Below are 23054 nucleotides of genomic sequence, written 5' to 3'. Positions count from 1 at the left end.
CTCCCCCTACACTATACTTACACTGCTCCACCAGAACCTCCATCCTCTGATACCAGGCTCCCCCTACACTATACTTACACTGCTCCACCAGGGCCTCCATCCTCTTATACCAGGCTCCCCCTACACTATACTTACACTGCTCCACCAGAACCTCCATCCTCTTATACCAGGCTCCCCCTACACTATACTTACACTGCTCCACCCGAACCTCCATCCTCTTATACCAGGCTCCCCCTACACTATACTTACACTGCTCCACCAGAACCTCCATCCTCTGATACCAGGCTCCCCCTACACTATACTTACACTGCTCCACCAGAACCTCCATCCTCTGATACCAGGCTCCCCCTACACTATACTTACACTGCTCCACCAGAACCTCCATCCTCTGATACCAGGCTCCCCCTACACTATACTAACACTGCTCCACCAGAACCTCCATCCTCTTATACCAGGCTCCCCCTACACTATACTTACACTGCTCCACCAGAACCTCCATCCTCTTATACCAGGCTCCCTCTACACTATACTTACACTGCTCCACCAGAACCTCCATCCTCTGATACCAGGCTCCCCCTATACTATACTTACACTGCTCCACCAGAACCTCCATCCTCTGATACCAGGCTCCCTCTACACTATACTTACACTGCTCCACCAGAACCTCCATCCTCTGATACCAGGCTCCCCCTACACTATACTTACACTGCTCCACCAGAACCTCCATCCTCTTATACCAGGCTCCCCCTACACTATACTTACACAGCTCCACCAGAACCTCCATCCTCTGATACCTGGCTCTCCCTACACTATACTTACACTGCTCCACCAGGGCCTCTATCCTCTTATACCAGGCTCCCCCTACACTATACTTACACTGCTCCACCAGAACCTCCATCCTCTGATACCAGGCTCCCCCTACACTATACTTACACTGCTCCACCAGGGCCTCCATCCTCTTATACCAGGCTCCCCCTACACTATACTTACACTGCTTCACCAGAGCCTCCATCCTCTGATACCAGGCTCCCCCTACACTATACTTACACTGCTCCACCAGAACCTCCATCCTCTTATACCAGGCTCCCCCTACACTATACTTACACTGCTTCACCAGAGCCTCCATCCTCTGATACCAGGCTCCCCCTACACTATACTTACACTGCTCCACCAGAACCTCCATCCTCTTATACCAGGCTCCTGCTACACTATACTTACACTGCTCCACCAGAACCTCCATCCTCTGATACCAGGCTCCCCCTACACTATACTTACACTGCTCCACCAGAACCTCCATCCTCTGATACCAGGCTCCCTCTACACTATACTTACACAGCTCCACCAGAACCTCCATCCTCTGATACCAGGCTCCCCCTACACTATACTTACACTGCTCCACCAGAACCTCCATCCTCTGATACCAGGCTCCCCCTACACTATACTTACACTGCTCCACCAGAACCTCCATCCTCTTATACCAGGCTCCCTCTACACTATACTTACACTGCTTCACCAGAACCTCCATCCTCTGATACCAGGCTCCCCCTACACTATACTTACACTGCTCCACCAGAACCTCCATCCTCTGATACCAGGCTCCCCCTACACTATACTTACACTGCTCCACCAGAACCTCCATCCTCTTATACCAGGCTCCCCCTACACTATACTTACACTGCTCCACCAGAACCTCCATCCTCTGATACCAGGCTCCCCCTACACTATACTTACACTGCTCCACCAGGGCCTCCATCCTCTTATACCAGGCTCCCCCTACACTATACTTACACTGCTCCACCAGGGCCTCCATCCTCTTATACCAGGCTCCCCCTACACTATACTTACACTGCTCCACCAGAACCTCCATCCTCTTATACCAGGCTCCCCCTACACTATACTTACACTGCTCCACCAGAACCTCCATCCTCTGATACCAGGCTCCCCCTACACTATACTTACACTGCTCCACCAGGGCCTCCATCCTCTTATACCAGGCTCCCCCTACACTATACTTACACTGCTCCACCAGGGCCTCCATCCTCTTATACCAGGCTCCCCCTACACTATACTTACACTGCTTCACCAGAACCTCCATCCTCTGATACCAGGCTCCCCCTACACTATACTTACACTGCTCCACCAGAACCTCCATCCTCTGATACCAGGCTCCCCCTACACTATACTTACACTGCTTCACCAGAACCTCCATCCTCTGATACCAGGCTCCCTCTACACTATACTTAGACAGCTCCACCAGAACCCCCATCCTCTTATACCAGGCTCCCCCTACACTATACTTACACTGCTCCACCAGAACCTCCATCCTCTGATACCAGGCTCCCCCTACACTATACTTACACTGCTCCACCAGAACCTCCATCCTCTTATACCAGGCTCCCCCTACACTATACTTACACTGCTCCACCAGAACCTCCATCCTCTGATACCAGGCTCCCCCTACACTATACTTACACTGCTCCACCAGAACCTCCATCCTCTTATACCAGGCTCCCCCTACACTATACTTACACTGCTCCACCAGAACCTCCATCCTCTGATACCAGGCTCCCCCTACACTATACTTACACTGCTCCACCAGAACCTCCATCCTCTTATACCAGGCTCCCCCTACACTATACTTACACTGCTCCACCAGAACCTCCATCCTCTGATACCAGGCTCCCTCTACACTATACTTACACTGCTCCACCAGAACCTCCATCCTCTTATACCAGGCTCCCCCTACACTATACTTGCACTGCTCCACCAGAACCTCCATCCTCTTATACCAGGCTCCCCCTACACTATACTTACACTGCTCCACCAGAACCTCCATCCTCTTTTATACCAGGCTCCCCCTACACTATACTTACACTGCTCCACCAGAACCTCCATCCTCTTTTATACCAGGCTCCCCCTACACTATACTTACACTGCTCCACCAGAACCTCCATCCTCTGATACCAGGCTCCCCCTACACTATACTTACACTGCTCCACCAGAACCTCCATCCTCTGATACCAGGCTCCCCCTACACTATACTTACACTGCTCCACCAGAACCTCCATCCTCTGATACCAGGCTCCCCCTACACTATACTTACACTGCTCCACCAGAACCTCCATCCTCTTATACCAGGCTCCCTCTACACTATACTTACACTGCTCCACCAGAACCTCCATCCTCTTATACCAGGCTCCCCCTACACTATACTTACACTGCTCCACCAGAACCTCCATCCTCTTATACCAGGCTCCCCCTACACTATACTTACACTGCTCCACCAGAACCTCCATCCTCTGATACCAGGCTCCCTCTACACTATACTTACACTGCTCCACCAGAACCTCCATCCTCTTATACCAGGCTCCCCCTACACTATACTTACACTGCTCCACCAGAACCTCCATCCTCTGATACCAGGCTCCCCCTACACTATACTTACACTGCTCCACCAGAACCTCCATCCTCTGATACCAGGCTCCCCCTACACTATACTTACACTGCTCCACCAGAACCTCCATCCTCTTATACCAGGCTCCCCCTACACTATACTTACACTGCTCCACCAGAACCTCCATCCTCTGATACCAGGCTCCCCCTACACTATACTTACACTGCTCCACCAGAACCTCCATCCTCTTATACCAGGCTCCCCCTACACTATACTTACACTGCTCCACCAGAACCTCCATCCTCTGATACCAGGCTCCCTCTACACTATACTTACACTGCTCCACCAGAACCTCCATCCTCTTATACCAGGCTCCCCCTACACTATACTTACACTGCTCCACCAGAACCTCCATCCTCTGATACCAGGCTCCCCCTACACTATACTTACACTGCTCCACCAGAACCTCCATCCTCTTTTATACCAGGCTCCCCCTACACTATACTTACACTGCTCCACCAGAACCTCCATCCTCTTTTATACCAGGCTCCCCCTACACTATACTTACACTGCTCCACCAGAACCTCCATCCTCTGATACCAGGCTCCCCCTACACTATACTTACACTGCTCCACCAGAACCTCCATCCTCTGATACCAGGCTCCCCCTACACTATACTTACACTGCTCCACCAGAACCTCCATCCTCTGATACCAGGCTCCCCCTACACTATACTTACACTGCTCCACCAGAACCTCCATCCTCTTATACCAGGCTCCCTCTACACTATACTTACACTGCTCCACCAGAACCTCCATCCTCTTATACCAGGCTCCCCCTACACTATACTTACACTGCTCCACCAGAACCTCCATCCTCTTATACCAGGCTCCCCCTACACTATACTTACACTGCTCCACCAGAACCTCCATCCTCTGATACCAGGCTCCCTCTACACTATACTTACACTGCTCCACCAGAACCTCCATCCTCTTATACCAGGCTCCCCCTACACTATACTTACACTGCTCCACCAGAACCTCCATCCTCTGATACCAGGCTCCCCCTACACTATACTTACACTGCTCCACCAGGGCCTCCATCCTCTTATACCAGGCTCCCCCTACACTATACTTACACTGCTTCACCAGAGCCTCCATCCTCTGATACCAGGCTCCCCCTACACTATACTTACACTGCTCCACCAGAACCTCCATCCTCTTATACCAGGCTCCCCCTACACTATACTTACACTGCTCTACCAGAACCTCCATCCTCTGATACCAGGCTCCCCCTACACTATACTTACACTGCTCCACCAGAACCTCCATCCTCTTATACCAGGCTCCCCCTACACTATACTTACACTGCTCCACCAGAACCTCCATCCTCTGATACCAGGCTCCCCCTACACTATACTTACACTGCTCCACCAGAACCTCCATCCTCTTATACCAGGCTCCCCCTACACTATACTTACACTGCTCCACCAGAACCTCCATCCTCTGATACCAGGCTCCCCCTACACTATACTTACACTGCTCCACCAGAACCTCCATCCTCTTATACCAGGCTCCTGCTACACTATACTTACACTGCTCCACCAGAACCTCCATCCTCTGATACCAGGCTCCCCCTACACTATACTTACACTGCTCCACCAGGGCCTCCATCCTCTTATACCAGGCTCCCCCTACACTATACTTACACAGCTCCACCAGAACCTCCAGGCTCCCCCTACACTATACTTACACTGCTTCACCAGAACCTCCATCCTCTTATACCAGGCTCCCCCTACACTATACTTACACTGCTCCACCAGAACCTCCATCCTCTTATACCAGGCTCCCCCTACACTATACTTACACAGCTCCACCAGGGCCTCCATCCTCTTATACCAGGCTCCCCCTACACTATACTTACACTGCTCCACCAGAACCTCCATCCTCTTATACCAGGCTCCCCCTACACTATACTTACACTGCTCCACCAGAACCTCCATCCTCTGATACCAGGCTCCCCCTACACTATACTTACACTGCTCCACCAGGGCCTCCATCCTCTTATACCAGGCTGTCATCCCTACAGTTTACTTACACTGTGATATCAGGGCCCCCATTACTTTTTGAAGTATCCTATTGAGTGCAGTGCAGTCCTTTACTGGGTAAGGCAGTGTCCCAGTCTACAGAAAATCCCACTGGCTACAATAAGGATGTAAAAGAGCTTTCTTAAAAACTACCTAATAAAGCCATACACGGCTGCAGTGGTCTCAGGATGTTGTGACTGCTGCTAGCGATTTGCTTTTGTGGTCACATGTTAGTACAGCATGTCATAACTCCAGTGAAGATCTGCTCTAGTATGGTGAAGTATTGTAGGCGAGTATAGGATTTATTTCATTAAATGGACTTTTCCCACAATTAACAGGTTTTCTCAACAGTAATAATGATTAGAATTACAAAGTGCTTCTAAAAACCATTTGGGCATTTACGCTGCCTTCCAAATTATTATGCAAATTCTATTTTTATTTGATTCTCCTAAATGGTTGATGCAAATGAGTACAACAATCAATTGTTAGAGTATAAATCAAAATTTATTGAACCCCCCCCCCCCCAATGATACATTTTTTTTTTTCAAAACTAGAAAAAAAACTCAATTCACTGTTCTTGATTATTCTGCACAACAGTTTCCTAACATTGTATAGGTAGTAAAGAACTGAAAATGGTCATTTGGTGAGTTTACAGCATTAAATGGTCACATTTACTGAAATCAATAGCTTTTTCAAACAAAAACATCTTAACAGGCCAAGTTGAATGTTATCATAGGACCCCTTCTTTGAGATCACCTTCACAGTTCTTGCATCCATGGTACTTGTGAGTTTTTGGATAGTTTCCAGGGCTGTGGAGTCGGTAAGCCAAACCTCCCACTCCTCAATTTCCATGACTCCCGACTCCCTCATACATGGATCATGTTTAAGTGATAAATTTACTGTATGATAGATTCATCTCGGCTAAAAGTCTAGACCCTTAGATCAGGAATAGGACAGACATTTATAGAACATTTTATAACTTTCCCTAATTCTTATGAAAAAATATTCCCCACAAAGTGCATTGAACTACTGTACCCAATTTATTATATATTTTAGGAGTCAGACTTAGTCCATTTTATACCGACTCAGACTCCACAGCCCTGATAGTTTCTTGAATTTTTTTGCAGGATGTCAGAATAGCCTCCTAGAGCTGCTGTTTTGATGTGAACTCCTTGTTAGGCTATGTGCCCACGATGCAGAAATGCTCCGGATTTTTTCCTGAGCATTTCTGCATCTTCACATGCATTTCTGCATGCGGGTTGTCAAGCGCTTTCCAAGCGATTTTTGCATCACTTGGAAAGTGTTTGTCAGCTTGGTCACACTAATTAAATCCATGCAACTGGCATGGATTTATATACTGTGACCTTAAAGTATGTTATAAAATAAAAAAAATAAATCTATACTTACCTTCCGATGACCCCCGCAGTCTTGCTTCCGTCCGTCCTGGCTTGCCGGCAGCTCGCGGTACACTACACTGAAGGACCTGCCGTTACATGACTATGACGTCAGCGCAGGTCCTTCAGTCCACCGCGAGCTGCCGGCAAGTGAAGACGAGCGCACCGCGGGCCATCAGAAGGTAAATATGATATTTATTTTTTATTTTCTTTTTTTTTACAGGTACAATGGTACCCAGGTCCGGAGGAGAGTCTCCTGTCCGCCGCACATTGAAACGCTTGGATTCCGCATGTACAGATCCAGTGATGCGGATTCCATGCGTTCCAATGCAAATCAGTGGCGGCGAAAACGCAGTGCTTCCGCAAAATAATTGGTAGTGCTGCGTTTTTTTCCGCAATGATAATCCACAGCGGAAATTTCCGCAGCATGTGCACAGCACATGCGGATTATCATTGGGGAACATGGCAGGCCTTCTACCATGTGGTTTTTTAAACGTTTCTGCAGCTTTTTTGCCACTGCGGAAATGCTTAAAAAACGCATCATGGGCACACAGCCTTACCCTCATAGATCTTTTGCTTGTTGATGCTACAAGGGTTCTCAATAGGGTTAAGGTCAGGGGAAGATGGTGGTCACACAGTGAGTTTCTCTTCATTATATGCCCATAGCAGTCAATGACTCAGAGGTATTCGTTGCAGCATGAAATGGTGCGTTGTTATGCATGAACATGATTATGCTACGTCACAGCCTTGCCAAAATATACTGGCCATCCACCAACCATACATCTGGACCATCCAGGGTTGCTTGACACTCATCAGTAAACAAGACTGTTTTAAAATAATTTTTCTATTTCTGGGCCCACTACAACCGTTTCTGCTTGTGAACACTGTTTAAGGGTGGCTGATAGTAGGTTTATTCATAACTGCAAGCGTCTGGATTGTTCTACTCATTGAGGTTTTTGGGACTCCAGAGGCACCAGCAGCTCCAGATACCTGTTTTCTGCTTTGTAATGGTATTTTCGCAGCTGCTCTCTTAATTTGATGAATTTGTCTGGCAGAAACCTTCCTCATTATGCCTTTATCTGCGCCAACCCTACTGTGCTCTTTATCAGCTACAAATCTCCTCACAGTATAACGCTTACGTTTTGTGAAATAGCTAATGTTTTCATACCTGGTCCAAGGCATTGTACTAAAGGAGATTTATAGAAAACAGCAGCATAATGATTCTAATGTATTAGTAGAACCTACTACAAATATTATAGCTGCCAAGTAATGGATTGTTATGGACAGATCATTGCAGTAATCATAGTAGGAGTGGGAGAGGGAAAAATGATCAGTAGTCCAAGGTATAATGAAAAAGTGTTACATTTAATAATAAAATATCACAACAGGCAAGGAAACGTAACATGTGCAAAGTGTGCATGGGGCGCACAGGGCCGGAGCAATAACAAAGTAGGGCAAGTGGCACATATAAAACTAGTGTAATGTGACCACTACAATTGACAATAATAAACACTTCCACATTAGCTACCATATAGGGTGATAGATATAGTGTGACCACTGGGTCACTAGCGATAGTAAGCCATGTTACTTTTCCTTGCCTGTTGTGATATTTTATACTTTTTCATTATACCTTTGACATAATTTTTTCCCTCTCCCCCTCCTTCCAATGCTTTGTATTAGTGGACACTTTTTGGTAGCAGCGAGATCCTTTTTTTTCCCATATTGCTTGAAACCTGTGGCCTGCTTAATAATGCGTAGCATTTCTTTAATTGGGCTCACCTGGCAAACTAATTATCACAGATGTTTGAGATTGATTTCAGTGATCAAAGAGCCCTGAGACACAATACCATGCATGAATTTATTATGAGTTTATTTGAAAAACAAAAAATTACATCTTTATGACACTTAAATCCAATTTGCATAATAATTTGGAAGACAGTGTAGATTCTGCTGTCACTCTGAGGCTATGTCCACACTGTGCGTTTTTGATGCTTTTTCGCGGCGGTTTTTCCGTGTGAAAATGCACCAAAAACGCTAGGTAATCCATGTGCCAGCTAATGCATGACAATCCTGAAGTGCTGTGCACATGATCAGGAATTTTCCTGACAGGATTGTCATTGCGTTTAAATCTGAAGGATGTCCATTCTTTATAGCGTTTCTGCAGCGTTTTTCACCCATAAACTTGAATTGAGTCAGTCAAATCCGCAGCAAAAACGCAGGTATAAAAATATTTGCGTATTTGCTGTGGGTGTTTGCTGCGAATTTGACTGAGTCAAAAGCGCACAAAGAATGGTACCCGGGCCGGTGAAGAAGACTACTCCTCCCATCATCCGTTGGCCACTCTCGCTGATAACAGCGGGAGCAGGTGCGGCTGAGGGGAGAAGTAGTCTCCTCATCCGGTGTCTGTGCGTGTTGTTTAAAAAAAAAAAAGTAAAACTTTACATTAAAATTAAACACCTTTTATTCTCACCTGTCTTCCGTCCTCCCGATGTCTCACGGCGGCCCAATCACCCAGCAGTCGGCGATACACTAACAGGAGAACGATCGCTCCCGGCAGTGTACATCGTTACACTGCCGGGACTGATTCCACCTGCGTTCATTAGCTGAAGATCAGCTGAGGGAGCCGGTGCCCTCATTTACGGCATCAGTGTTGTGTGGGAATTCCCACACAACACTGATGTAGTAAATAAGGTTACCGGAGCTTATCAGCTGATGGACTCAGCCCCAGCAGCGCAGCAATGTACACTGACAGGAGTTATTACACTCCTGTCAGTGTATAGTGCTGTTTTCTACAGCAGTCACATCAGTGATTGATGTGGCTACTGTAGAAGCGACCCCGATCGCCGTTGGACAGTAGGATTACGTCATGATGGCGGACACTTGAGGGATATGGTTCATTTTTATTTTAGTTTTTTCTTATGGGTGCGCCAATTCTGGGACTGCTGAGAGCTAGTATCCATGACCCCTTCCCTGGCTATTAATATCATCCCACAGCTGTCTGTTTAGCCTCTTCTGTGTTTTTTTATAGTGGGACCCTATTTCAATTTTTTTCTGGGATCCCCCTGTAATCTAGCCAGTAAAGGCTAAGCAAACAGCTGTGGGCTGTTATTAATAGACAGGGAACATTTTTGGATGACGGCCACTTCCCCGGCTACTAATATCAGCTCCCAGCGGTCTGCTTTCCTTATACTTGTTATGAAAATGACACTGGAGCCCACTCCATTTTTTTTTTAATTTTAGGCTATGTGCCCATGATCTGGACGTAGCAGCGCTTTGGACACAGCATGTTTTTGCTGCGTCCAAAATGCTGCATTCTATTGAATGCAGGTAAATCCGCCTGTGTTCACTGAACCATGCGGATTTACTGCATTCAATACATTTTAGCGGTCAAATTTCTGTTGCGGAGACTAGCGATTCTGCAAGAGAATTTGACATGCTGCAGTCCTGAAAGACGTGCAGCATGTCAGTTTTCCACGGGTGATCTGCTGCCTCAGATGCATGCATAGTGGACATGGGATTTCTAGAAATCCCATCCAATGTACTGTAACATCTGGACGCTGTGGGTTTGACGCTGCAGAAATATGAAGTGTCGAAACCCGCTACGGCTCCTGATCGTGGGCACATACCCAAACTCACCCGCAGCATTTCAATTTCTGTAGCGGAAACGCTAGTATCCACTGCAGATTTTGACCGATTTGAAATGTCATTATATGCGATGGATCCGCATGTATTGACAACAAAAGTGCGGCATTAGAACAGTGTTTTGGATACAGCAAAAATATTCTGTGTCCAAAGCGCTGCTGGTTGCTGATCATGGGGATGTAGTGGCTAACGAAACAGCTGTGAGCTGTTTATAGCCAGGGAACATGTTTACCTAATGGCACCTTCCTAGGCTAAAAATAGCAGCTCTCAGCTTCTCCAGAAATTACATTAATGGGAATGCTGATGAGATTGGGTTTATGGGATTATCTGACACCTAGCCCTTTTTGTTTAGTGATGACAAGGTGTCAATCAGACCCTTTCATTACTAAACCTAATTAAAATAAAGAGTTAAATAAACACAAACAGCGTAAAACACTTTATTTGAAATACAACAGACATTCTTTAATCATTTAAATTAACCAATATACTCACCCCCGGTCTGATGGTTATCCAAGGGTTAAAGTGATGTCTCACGTTTCTTTTTTCAAATATGGTATTTTTATTTAGCTCCAAAAAGCATTCATTGATGTACGAAAACTGCGTCAAAATTGCAGCAAAACACATGTTTTTTCTGCAGCGTTTTTCTTGCCAAGAGATGCAGAAACCTTAAGGAATTTTCTGCATTCAAATCCTGAATGTGCTCTCATAGCTTACAGCAGCATTTAATTGAAGCTACCGCAGGATGCCAAAGACTTACCATGGTAGCCAGGGTAGGTTGGATTTCATAAGTGACAATGATTTACACTGTTTATTCGCTTATATAGTACTATTAATTCCACTGTGCTTTACAGGCATCATCACTGTCCCCATTGAACTCAATCTAAATTCCTTATGAGTATGGCTGTGGGAGGTATTTGAACCCAAGATCCCAGCGCTACAGTGCTATATTACACTGAGCCACTGTGTGCGATTATTAGGCAATTTGTGTATTTGATTGTTGAACTACAGTGCTGCCGGTCAATCCAAAAGGTTAATAAACCTGAATATTGAAGAAAGTAAAAGTGAGGATTTGTCTGTCTTAGGAGAATATCTATATGTGCAGAATTATTCGACTAAATGAAAAAACATAAATTTTCCTATCTCAGTTAGTCATTTTTATCTGTTAAAGTGAGAATAATAGCCAAACAACTCAATGTACAAACATTTCTGGCATTTTCAAAAAAATATCAGTGACCAATATAGCCACTTTTTATTTTGTAGCAGTCATAAGTCTTCCATCCATGGAATCTGTCATTTTCTTAGGCTCCTGACAATGAACTTTATGAGCAGTACCAACCACAGCCTCCAAGGTACTGTTCAGACAGGTGTACTGTTTTACTCACCGTTTAAGAAGGGCCCATAAGTTCTCAAATGAGTTTAGTCAGGTGAGGAAGGGGCCATGTCATTTTTCTTTCATCTTTAAGGCCTCCCTGGTTAGGCAAGCTGTATAATACTGCGATGAATGCAATGGTGCGTTGTCGTACATAAAAATCATGGTTTTCTTGAAAGATGCAGACATTTTCCTGTACCATTGCTTGAAGAAAGTGTCTTCTAAAAACTGGCAGGTTTTTGAGTCTTTTCAACTGCAAAAGGTTGGACTAGCTCATCTTTAATCCCTGCCCATAGCAGTATGCCACCCCCACCTTGCTGACATCTGATTCGAAGTGGAGATCTGTGCCCATCACTGATCCAGCCATGGGCCCATCCATCTGGTCCTTCAAGAGTCATTCTCATCTCATCAGTCCGTAAAACCTTGCGAAATAATCTGCTTTCAAATAGTTCTTGTCTTGATCTTGACTTTTCCACTTGTCTTGCTCAGTGGTGGTCGGGTTTCAGCCTTTCTTACGTTAACCATGTTTCTGAGCACTTTCTGGGCCCTCCAGGGAGGTTGTAGTTCTGGACAGCACTGGAGGATAATGGGATCCTGGTCATTTCACGTTTGATTCTCAAATCTTTAGCAGTTGATGCGCGTTTTTTTTTTTTTTATCACCCATTTTTTGCGACCCTGTTTACTATTTGCAATAAACCTTTTAATGGTTCTGTGATCACACCCCACTATCTTAGCAATTTCAAGGGTGCTGCATCCCTCTAACAATATTTGCCTTTTCAGAGTCAGTTAAATCTTTTTGGCCCATTTTGCTCCTTAATAATTCTGCACACCTTGATAAAGGGTGATGATATTTTTTGGCCTCACCTTCCCTATTACACAAATACACATCACCTGATCTGATTCACCCAATAAGCATTCAGGGTTATGCAGCTTGGAGATGGAAAATATGCATTTGATTGAGTATATGGTTAAAGTACTCCTCTAATAATTGTCACACAATGTATACTGTGGATTTGCAGTGAATAGAATGTGTTCAAAGCATCACAGGTTCTAGTCACCAAAGGGGACTTGGTATAGAATAAAAAAAATTGTCACCCTCATTTTCTCCCTTTTAAAAAACAAGTTTTTAGTGTAACTGTGCCAGTAAAAGTCTGTTGTCAGAATATAAAGGTAACTGACCCATGGGGTAAAGGCCGTAAAAAGCCCAAAAAATTGAACCTCCAGAATTGTAGTTGTTTGATCGCGCTTTCTGCCTTCAAAAAAAAAAAAAATTACAATAAGAAGCAAACTTCACATATCTCCTACAGAAAAATAAAATTGTTACATTTTTAAACAAAATAACAAACAAGAAAACTCAGCTTGCTATTGCTAACCCCTATTGCTGACCCCACCACTGATGGGCAGATTTTTGCCTATGCACAGTGTACACAGAAAGCTGCCAAAGTTGTGTTGTGTGTGGGTTTAAACAGAGCTCAGCATTCAGAGAACTGGTAGATCAGATAAAACAGGGATTTTGTCAATATCATAGCAAGCAGCTCCGTAAGTGATACGTCACTGGAATCTGCATCCTTGCCCCTGCTCAGATTGAGTAGTAAACACCTGGTGACAGATTCCCTTTATTATGGTTGGCCCAAAGCTTTGATTCCTTCATAGTTAACTGGTCTTAATCATTTTCTTGTCTTTAACAAGAATAGAAATCGAGCAGAAAGATCCATTTTACAGCTATCCATTAAAGTTGTCATCTCTCTGTATCAGGAAGCCCTGATGCTGATGTGAGAGTCCTCGGTGCCCTGCACTGCTATAAATGAGGACATTGATAACGCACGACCTCTGTGCTCCTCATAGCTGAACCCTGTGATATCAGCTAAATTCAGAATTCTGGTTTCCTGTTCTCAGGGAGTGAAGCATCATGGGAGTTTAGATGACCAATTCAGGGCTGTGGAGTCTGTAAGCCAAACCTCCGACTCCTCAATTTCCCTGACACAGACTCTGACTCCCTCATACATGGCTCATGTTTAAGTGATAAATTTACTGCAGCACAGATTCATCTCCGCTAAAAGTCTAGACCCTTAGATCAGGAATAGGACAGACATTTATAGGACATTTCATAACTTTCCCAAATTCTTATGAAAAAATATTCCCCACAAACTGCATTGAACTACTGTACCCAATTTATTATATATTTTAGGAGTTGGATTCCGTCCATTTTATACCGACTCCACCACTCCGACTCCACAGACCGAAGACGATGATACAGATACAGCTATAATTTCACAGGATATGATTGCATGTAGATCTTCAGAACAAACGAGCAGTTTTTTTCTATACTTTTACTTTGGATGTGAATGGCAAAGAGAACCAGATCTAGCTTGATTTCAGCAATCTTGTCCGTGTGAAGATGTAGTATCAGTAATATCAGATTATCTACAAGTCTGTGGATGGCATATACTGGTCACTGTAGTTTGTGGATTAAAGTGGAACTCTAGTTACTTGGACTGGTGTTCTGCTTTTTCTTGCATTTAACATGTAAAACATAGATTTACTTGAAAGGAATAAGCCAAGTTTCTTCCTGCCAGGTATAGTACCATGTCTCCAGGATCTGACCCTTATCTCCAACTCATCGGTATGCCGTGGGTAGACGAGGATGAACACTGTACCCAGCTTCTGCATGCTGGCACTATGCAGGTGTCCGCACTGGCTCTGGAGCTAAATTCTCAATACCACTTCTCATATATCCTAAATGAAGTAGTGAAAGTTATCAGCACCAAAAAATAATGTGAGAACTGAATGCGGTTACATTGACATTTATTTTATTCCGAAAAGTGTTCTTGTGTCCCTGGTCCCTACAAAGCATTAACAAGGAATGCGTTAATTTGTCTACAATTTTGTGGTGGAAGGTAACAGGCAGATCGGTTTGTATTTGATTATCATTCTTGCATTTATTTATTTATTTTTTATGTTTTAACCTTTAACTTATTTTTCATTTAGGATGTTGTAGTGAACCTGTGATTCTTGAAAAAAATGATCAGTTTTGAGCTTTGTATTTTGCTTTGTGTTGACAGAGTCCATATAGGTCACATGAAACAGAAGAATACCTTGACTTACCAGAGTATGAACTTGGGCCTGTAAACAAAGGACCAAGTAAGATGTTCATTGTGCGTGCTAGAGGACTGCCATGGTCGTGCACTGCAGAAGACGTGCTCAATTTTTTTTCTGGTATGTTTGGGGAATGTAAAACGATTGTCCTTAAGGGATGACTTACTTTTCATAAACTCAGAGGACCCATGTATCTAAATCTGATTAAATTCTCACCAGAAGTCATTATAGCTCAGACATAATTACTTTTATTTATTTTTTCCTGCCCGGCTCTATGCAGCACCTTTTGTTTTGATGCTGCCAGGGCTTTCTCTTGATGGAATTGTGAATAATGACATTTCTCATTGTTCCTCTCAGACATTGCCTCTTTTTACAGCTCTCTAGTGCAGGATGGTACGCCATCCAGAAAGTAAGGGGCATAGCCAGGGCGCAGTGAGGATAAGGGCAGATAAACACTGGGCGCATTGGCATGTGAGGGGCATTTTGGCTACAGTCATTATATTTATAAAGGATTAATCTCACTGCATGAAACCCATTTGCACGTTTGCCCCGATTCATCAAGACAGGTGTTTTGTAAGCCACTGTTGATGAATATTGTCCTGGCATAAGATAATCTAAACTCATTGAGACGTCAGCTTCTTAATAAATTTAGCACACCTTTCAGCCATTGTGCGCCACTGCAAGAAGTATACTCCAGTCCTATTTATTTTTGTGCAAAAATATTTTCTAGAATTCTGTTGCTGTTATTTTTCAGGTTGCAATGTACGGAGTGGCACAGAAGGGGTGCACTTCATATTTAATAGGGATGGAAAACCACGAGGAGATGCAGTCATTGAGTTTGAGACAGCAGATGACTTGGTAAAAGCATTAGAACAGCACAAAAAATACTTGGGACAGCGGTATGTGGAAGGTAAGAAATGTGTACTATTCAATGCCGCTATGCTAGTGAGGTTAAAAAAGCCAAAGATGAAATAATATCTTTTTAAACCTACAAAAATATCAGGAGTAAAACTGAATAAATATTGATTGCTAAAAAAGGTAAAAGAATGTCAAACCAAGGCTGAGACCTCACAGGGAGCCCTGACAAGGTAATAATAGTTACCGTCAAGCACACAGATCACAATCAATGTAATGATGGATCTTCAGAAAGAGAAGATTCAAATGGCAAATCCCATAGTCAGGTCAAGATAAACAGATTATTACATGAAAAATAGTGATGAGCCAAGTGTCACAAAAAGGTAAGCGGAGGAAAAATGCTACAATAATCCAATATGGACACACTGGGAGCACCATAAAATGTAAAGCGAAATGACCATACTGATAAGGAGACTAAGGATAAAGTGCTGGATGGAATAAAATATGAGAAGTTAGATTAGAAAGGGCAAAAACCTATGTGGAAGTCAAGGAGCCACACGTTTCGCTTACAGCTTCTTCTGGTGGTAGCGATTATTACCTTGTTAAGGGCTCCTTGTGTGGTCTTCGCATCTGTTTGACATTCTCATTCTTACTTGTTTATCTATTTTTTTTCTCAATAAAGATTAATTCACTTTTACCCTGGCTGTGATTCTCCTGATATTTTTGTTGGTTTTGTGTTCTCTTCAGAAGAGCCTTTCTAAAGTATGGTCAAATATAAGCATCATTTCATCCTTGCTAAATTTTCAACAGATATTTGAAAAGTGAGAAGGGGTCATACACCTTTTATTCCTGTGGTGTTAACTTTTGCACACCCCATTGATGTGGCATGCAGCAAAATAGAGCTGTATGCAGTTTACTACAGATTCTATAATGGTGTCTCTGAGCATCTGAGATCCTCCCAGGTGAGGACAGCGCCTAAGATATTCTGTATTGGAAAAAAGCTTTTGCAGACCATTTTTATATTTACTGTTCCTATTTTCTCTATTTCATATTTTTTAGTTCGAAATAGGATTTTTTTCAGAAGCTGTATTTTTGTCTTGCAGTGTTTGAAATGAGCCATAAAGATGCAGAGTCGTTGCTGCAAAGACTGCAAGCTCCTTTGTCGCCCACTGCATCCTCCTCTGTGTCTCAAGCTGCACAGTCAGCGGCTGGTACCCCAAGTGATGGTACTGTGCGCCTCCGCGGTCTTCCATATAGCTGTAGTGAACAGGATATTGTTAATTTCTTTTCAGGTAAATTATATTTGTATCGTTTTTGATTTTAGAAAATTTTGTTCTCAAAAGCATCATTGTGACATATAGCGTTATAGATCTATAACAGCAGGGGATATAAAAGGCTGTTGGTTGCTGATTTTCACAGACCTGCTTTAACCCTTTTCCAACAGATGTAGAGGTAAGTTCTATGTCAGGTGCTGATGTTTGGAGCAGGCTCAGAAACTGAGCTTTCTCCACATCGCAAATACCGGCTGTGTTCCATAGCAGGCATCTGCCTCGTACTGCAACGATCGGAGCTGTGATCATTGCTGTTAACCCCTTAAACACCTCTATTAATTTCTGACAGCAGCATTTGAGGCACGTGATCCTGGGGGAACACCATTTTGGGCGCCCATCAGCTTCCTGTACAACAAGATCACTGGGTACCTGCTGAAGGCCGCCATGGTTGCTGCCTTAATACTCCTGTGTAGCCTAACTATAGTCTGAGCTTCATAGCAGACCATCATTTTCCCTATAACCTGCAAATACTGTAAACAAAGGTTGAAGACCCTGAGGCAGTGATGGCGAACCTTTTAGAGACCTAGTGCCCAAACTGCAACCCAAAACCCACTTATTTATCGAATAGTGCCAACATGGTCATTTAACCAGAATACTGAGGTTTTAGTTTAGAAAAACAACTCATACAGAGAGCAGGCGAGGGGAACCGAAAGCAGCCACAACCAGAAGCAGGGGTATGAGACTGTAAATATAAAGAATATGCTCCCCCTTCCATCCTGGTATATGTTTGCCCATCCTTGTATATATGCTGCTGTTTGATGCTGCTGCTCCCCCATCCTTGTATATATGCTGCTGCTCCCCCATCCTTGTATATATGCTGCTGCTCCCCCCCATCCTTGTATATATGCTGCTGCTCCCCCCCCATCCTTGTATTTATGCTGCTGCTCCCCCCATCTTTGTATATATGCTGCTGCTCCCCCCCCATCCTTGTATATATGCTGCTGCTCCCCCCCATCCTTGTATATATGCTGCTGCTCCCCCCATCCTTGTATATATGCTGCTGCTCCCCCCCATCCTTGTATATATGCTGCTGCTCCCCCCCATCCTTGTATATATGCTGCTGCTCCCCCCCATCCTTGTATATATGCTGCTGCTCCCCCCCATCCTTGTATATATGCTGCTGCTCCCCCCTCCATCCTTGTATGTATGCTGCTGCTCCCCCCCCCATCCTTGTATGTATGCTGCTGCTCCCCCCCATCCTTGTATGTATGCTGCTGCTCCCCCCCATCCTTGTATGTATGCTGCTGCTCCCCCCCATCCTTGTATGTATGCTGCTGCTCCCCCCCATCCTTGTATATATGCTGCTGCTTCCCCCCCATCCTTGTATATATGCTGCTGCTCCCCCCCATCATTGTATATATGCTGCTGCTCCCCCCCCATCCTTGTAGATATGCTGCTGCTCCCCCCCATCCTTGTAGATATGCTGCTGCTCCCCCCCCATCCTTGTAGATATGCTGCTGCTCCCCCCCCATCCTTGTAGATATGCTGCTGCTCCCCCCCATCCTTGTAGATATGCTGCTGCTCCCCCCCATCCTTGTAGATATGCTGCTGCTCCCCCCCCATCCTTGTAGATATGCTGCTGCTCCCCCCCCCATCCTTGTAGATATGCTGCTGCTCCCCCCCATCCTTGTAGATATGCCGCTGCTCCCCCCCCATCCTTGTAGATATGCCGCTGCTCCCCCCCATCCTTGTAGATATGCTGCTGCTCCCCCCCATCCTTGTAGATATGCTGCTGCTCCCCCCCATCTTTGTAGATATGCTGCTGCTCCCCCCCCCCATCTTTGTAGATATGCTGCTGCTCCCCCCCCCATCTTTGTAGATATGCTGCTGCTCCCCCCCATCCTTGTAGATATGCTGCTGCTCCCCCCCATCCTTGTATATATGCTGCTGCTCCCCCCCCCCATCCTTGTAGATATGCTGCTGCTCCCCCCCCCCATCTTTGTAGATATGCTTAGCTGCTCCCCCCCCCCCCCCCATCCTTGTAGATATGCTTAGCTGCTCCCTCCCCCCCATCCTTGTAGATATGTTGTCGTCTCCCATCCTTCATCCTGGTAGATGCCCTACCCATGAATATGCTCCTCCATACTTGTATTTGCGCTGCTGCTCATCGCATAGTAAAAACAGACACACATAATAAACACTCCTACTCGCCTTCCTTCCTCTCCTGTAGCCGGCAGCTGATTTCAGCGTCCTAACGACGGGGCGCATGGCGTCACTGCTATGTACGCTGACGCTGGCTGCTAGCAGCGTGTATTGCAGCGCTCGTGCCTGGCGAGTTCGTACGCTGCAATACACTTCAGCTAGATGTGTGTCAGAGAACGCACATCTAGCTGAAGTTGGCGGGCTCCAAGTACTCACCCGCCGGGCCCGGTCCTAGTGCTGAGGCGATGGTGCGCGTGACCTTAGGGAGGGCTCTGCGTGCCCTCTCTGGCATGCGTGCCATAGGTTCGCCAGCACTGCCCTAAGGGAACTAAAGCCGATTAAAAAATAAAGTTGGGGGGGGGGGGTTAAAGAAAAAAAATCTTGCCTTATTTAAATCTGCCCTCTATTTCCAGTTTAAAAAGTAAGAAATAAAGAACTAGGCATATTTAGTATCACTTCATCTGTAACATTTTGATCTGTCAAAATGTAAAATTATTTAAGCCATTCAGTAAATGCTGTAAAAAATGAAAACTCCAGAAATGCTGCTTTTTAGCATCCGCATTTCTCTAAAACCTCTTACATGCATGCCTTCAAAATGGTGCCAGTGAAAATAACAATCCCTCACTCGGCTCAATCAGTGGAAAAATGTAAATGTTCCAGGTCTCAGGAAATGGCATCTTATTTTATTTTTTATTTTATTTTTTAAGAAACTTCTGAAGGGTTTATTTATTCACCAGTAAACTTTACAGGGCTGGTATTGCCATAATCGCACTGACCTGAATGATTGATTATTACTGTATAATAAACGCCACAAAAACAATGGCAGAATTTACCATTTCACCTCATTTGGATTTTCTTTATTTATTTATTTTTCAGTACATTGTATAGTAAATTGGAGTCATAAAAAAACTCCAACCCATCCTGCATGTGGCTGTCGATGATGAATGAAATTGTTATGGCTCTTAGAAAAGGGGGAGCAAAAAAGCAAGTGGTTGTGTATGTTCAGTGGTCTTTGTTTTAATAATGTACATGTCTTTACAGGTCTAAGTATAGCCGAAGAAGGCATAACATTTGTGTTTGACCAGAGGGGGCGCAAGTCAGGAGAGGCGTTTGTTCACTTTGTTTCCGATGAACATGCAGAGCAAGCTCTTTTGAGACACAAGCAAGAAATAGGCAGCAGGTAATGTGTTTTCTTTAAGCATTACGTACTAGTATTGTATGTAGTGGCTGTGGTTTTTCATCACTTTGCTTAAAGGTGTTTAGAGGGAACCTGTCAGCAGGATCATCCATGTTAAACTAAAGCTATGGGCAGAATGATGCGGTCATACTGATTTAATACATGCATTTGATGTAAAAATCTGCCGCCTGGTTTTCATTAAATCATGATAAATTTCTGTTTCCTCAGTGCTTCGTGCTTTGAGGCTGCACTTTGGGTAGAGTCTTAGGCTCATGACCCCTCCACTGCCTCTGTTTCATTCATCATCCTGCATTCATTTAAATTTTGGGCTGGCACAGTCTTAGCTGTGGGCGGTGCTCTCGCTGGTTACTGTATTCATGAAAATTACCTCTGGCGGTCTTTAGGAAAATGGCGCCGGAGGTGGCGCATGCACAGAATGAGATCTCGGCTCAAAGATGAGCTGAGATCTCATTCTGCGCATGCACCCCCTCCAGTGCCATTTTTCCGAAGACTGCAGGAGGTTGATCTGCGCATACGCCAGCACCACTTTCATGAAGACCTGTATTAAATCAGTATGATAGCGCCATAAAGTTTAACATTGATGATCCTGATTACAGGCGGTCTTTAAAGGGAATCTGTCACCACTTTGGAGTTATCAGACTTCTACTATGGGCATACAGGGTATAGAAAAGTAAATCTATACACATACCTGTATAGCCCATGGTAGAGGTCTGAATGCAGAGAAATGTAGTTTCATCTTCTTGGTTTTTCACAGGCTTGGCGTCCCCCGGACGCCAAGCTGTCCCTGCCCATCTACTTATCATTCCACCAACTCCCCACCTACGTCCACGTTTACCATATTTCCTCCCTCTCCCCTTTGTTTCCTCCTGGGCCTGTTTGACTGAGCACAGTGACTCCCTGGCGCCTGCGCAATAGAGCACTGTGGCACTGTGCTCAGCCAAATGGGCCCGGGAGGAAACAAAGCGCGCTCCCTGTAAGCTGCGCTTTGCGCATGCATCGGGAGGTGAAGGCAAAAAGCGCACGTCACAGGGACCTGTGATGTGCGGGGAGGGGGGGAAATATGGTAAACATGGACATAGGCGAGGAATTGGAGGAATAATAAGCAGATAGGCAGGGATAGCTTGGCGTCCGGGGGACGCCAAGCCTGTGAAAAACTAAGGAGATAAAACTACATTTCTCTGCGTTCAGACCTCTACCGTGGGCCATACAGGTAAGTATACTACTTTTACATACCCTGTATGCCCATAGTAGAGGTCTGATAACTCCAAAGTGGTGACAGATTCCCTTTAAACAACAGGTATCACACAGGATAGGTGATAACCATATAATCACCCAGGGTTCATCCGATGAGACCCAGGTGATCTATTAGGATGCCATGTGAAAAGAGGTGTAATCCACATGCGTGTCCGCCAATTCAAATTGCATCTATGGTACTGCATGAGACCATTTTTTGGGCGCTTTAGACTTTTTGAGCAATTTAGATTAGATTTCTTTTTATTTAAAAAAGAAAATTAGGTTGTGATGATTTCATTACCCAGGTTGTCATCAGTGCACCTTTATCACTCATTTAACGTACTGCAATTATAAACTTAGGTTGCTCCAATATGACTGAAATTCACTTTGATTGTTTTCAAAATTATTTATTCTTCTTCCTTCTTTTTAGGTACATTGAAATTTTTCCAAGCAGAAAAAATGAAATTCAGAATGCTCGCTTTCTGGTTAGAAAGAGGAAAGGTGTTACTTTTGCTCCAACCATGAAAGAACTTTATGACCCAGACATGTCTGTTAATAATGAAAATAAAGACAGACAGTGTGACATGGTCAGTGAGAACAATCACATGAATGGTGAGATACTTTTCTCTTGCTCGTTCTTTGATCTAATTCTACAGCTAAATAAATGCACACAGTCCTTTTGGCTGAGATTTACCAAGATTGCATGCTAAGGGGTCTACATAGCAGCAGGGTCATACATTAAAATCACAGGACACTGTGATTAGGCCCCCCCATCCAAAAAATATTCGGCGACATAGGCGTGGTCATATCGTTCAACTTGTACGCATGGAGAGGAACATGGCACGTACACAGTAATTATGCCCCTATTTAAGCCCTTAGTGTTCTCGCCCACAATACCAATTTCATGGCCGTTAGAGTATGATGCTCCCAAAAAAACGCCTCCCACCTCAGTGAATTCCCGCCTAACCGCCTGCAATCCTTTACAGTCCACCTATACATACATTATAATACTGCACAGCAGGATACCCCTTAAAGGGGTTGTGCCATGAGCAAAAGTACATTTTAATCGACAGATCTTGGAGTAATAATAATTTCCACAATTGGATGAGTTAAAAAAAAATAAATAAAATGATCCTGTGCTGAGATAATCTTATAAATGTGCCCCTGCTGTGTACTGTGTAATGGCTGTGTCTGACCGTGCAGGAACATAGTCTGATCATACCACAGCTCCTGGGCAGGGGAGGACACAAAACAGTATACAGCTATTACAGCACGGGATCACAGTCGATTCTTTCTTTGAGGTAAAACATTGTG

General features: G+C 44.5%; 1 protein-coding gene across 1 annotated transcript in view; it reads left to right on the top strand.

Moving 5' to 3' along the window:
• LOC141157595 (G-rich sequence factor 1-like) overlaps positions 1-22404 on the top strand; it is a 30221-nt gene extending 7817 nt beyond the window's left edge. Inside the window, exons 2-7 of the mRNA XM_073645094.1 lie at positions 14948-15101; positions 15736-15891; positions 16940-17128; positions 20351-20489; positions 22171-22352; positions 22397-22404. Coding sequence (XP_073501195.1) covers positions 14948-15101; positions 15736-15891; positions 16940-17128; positions 20351-20489; positions 22171-22352; positions 22397-22404 — 828 coding nt within the window. The remainder of the gene's footprint in view (positions 1-14947; positions 15102-15735; positions 15892-16939; positions 17129-20350; positions 20490-22170; positions 22353-22396) is intronic.
• The last annotated feature ends 650 nt before the right edge of the window (positions 22405-23054 follow it).

This window comes from Phyllobates terribilis, unplaced genomic scaffold, assembly GCF_046119375.1.
Source record: "Phyllobates terribilis strain yellow unplaced genomic scaffold, ASM4611937v1 Scaffold_1__5_contigs__length_1240528914, whole genome shotgun sequence".
In the NCBI taxonomy this organism is placed as follows: Eukaryota; Metazoa; Chordata; class Amphibia; order Anura; family Dendrobatidae; genus Phyllobates; species Phyllobates terribilis.
The sequence above is the reverse complement of the archived record's forward strand: the minus strand, read 5'-3'. Positions and strand labels throughout refer to the sequence as shown.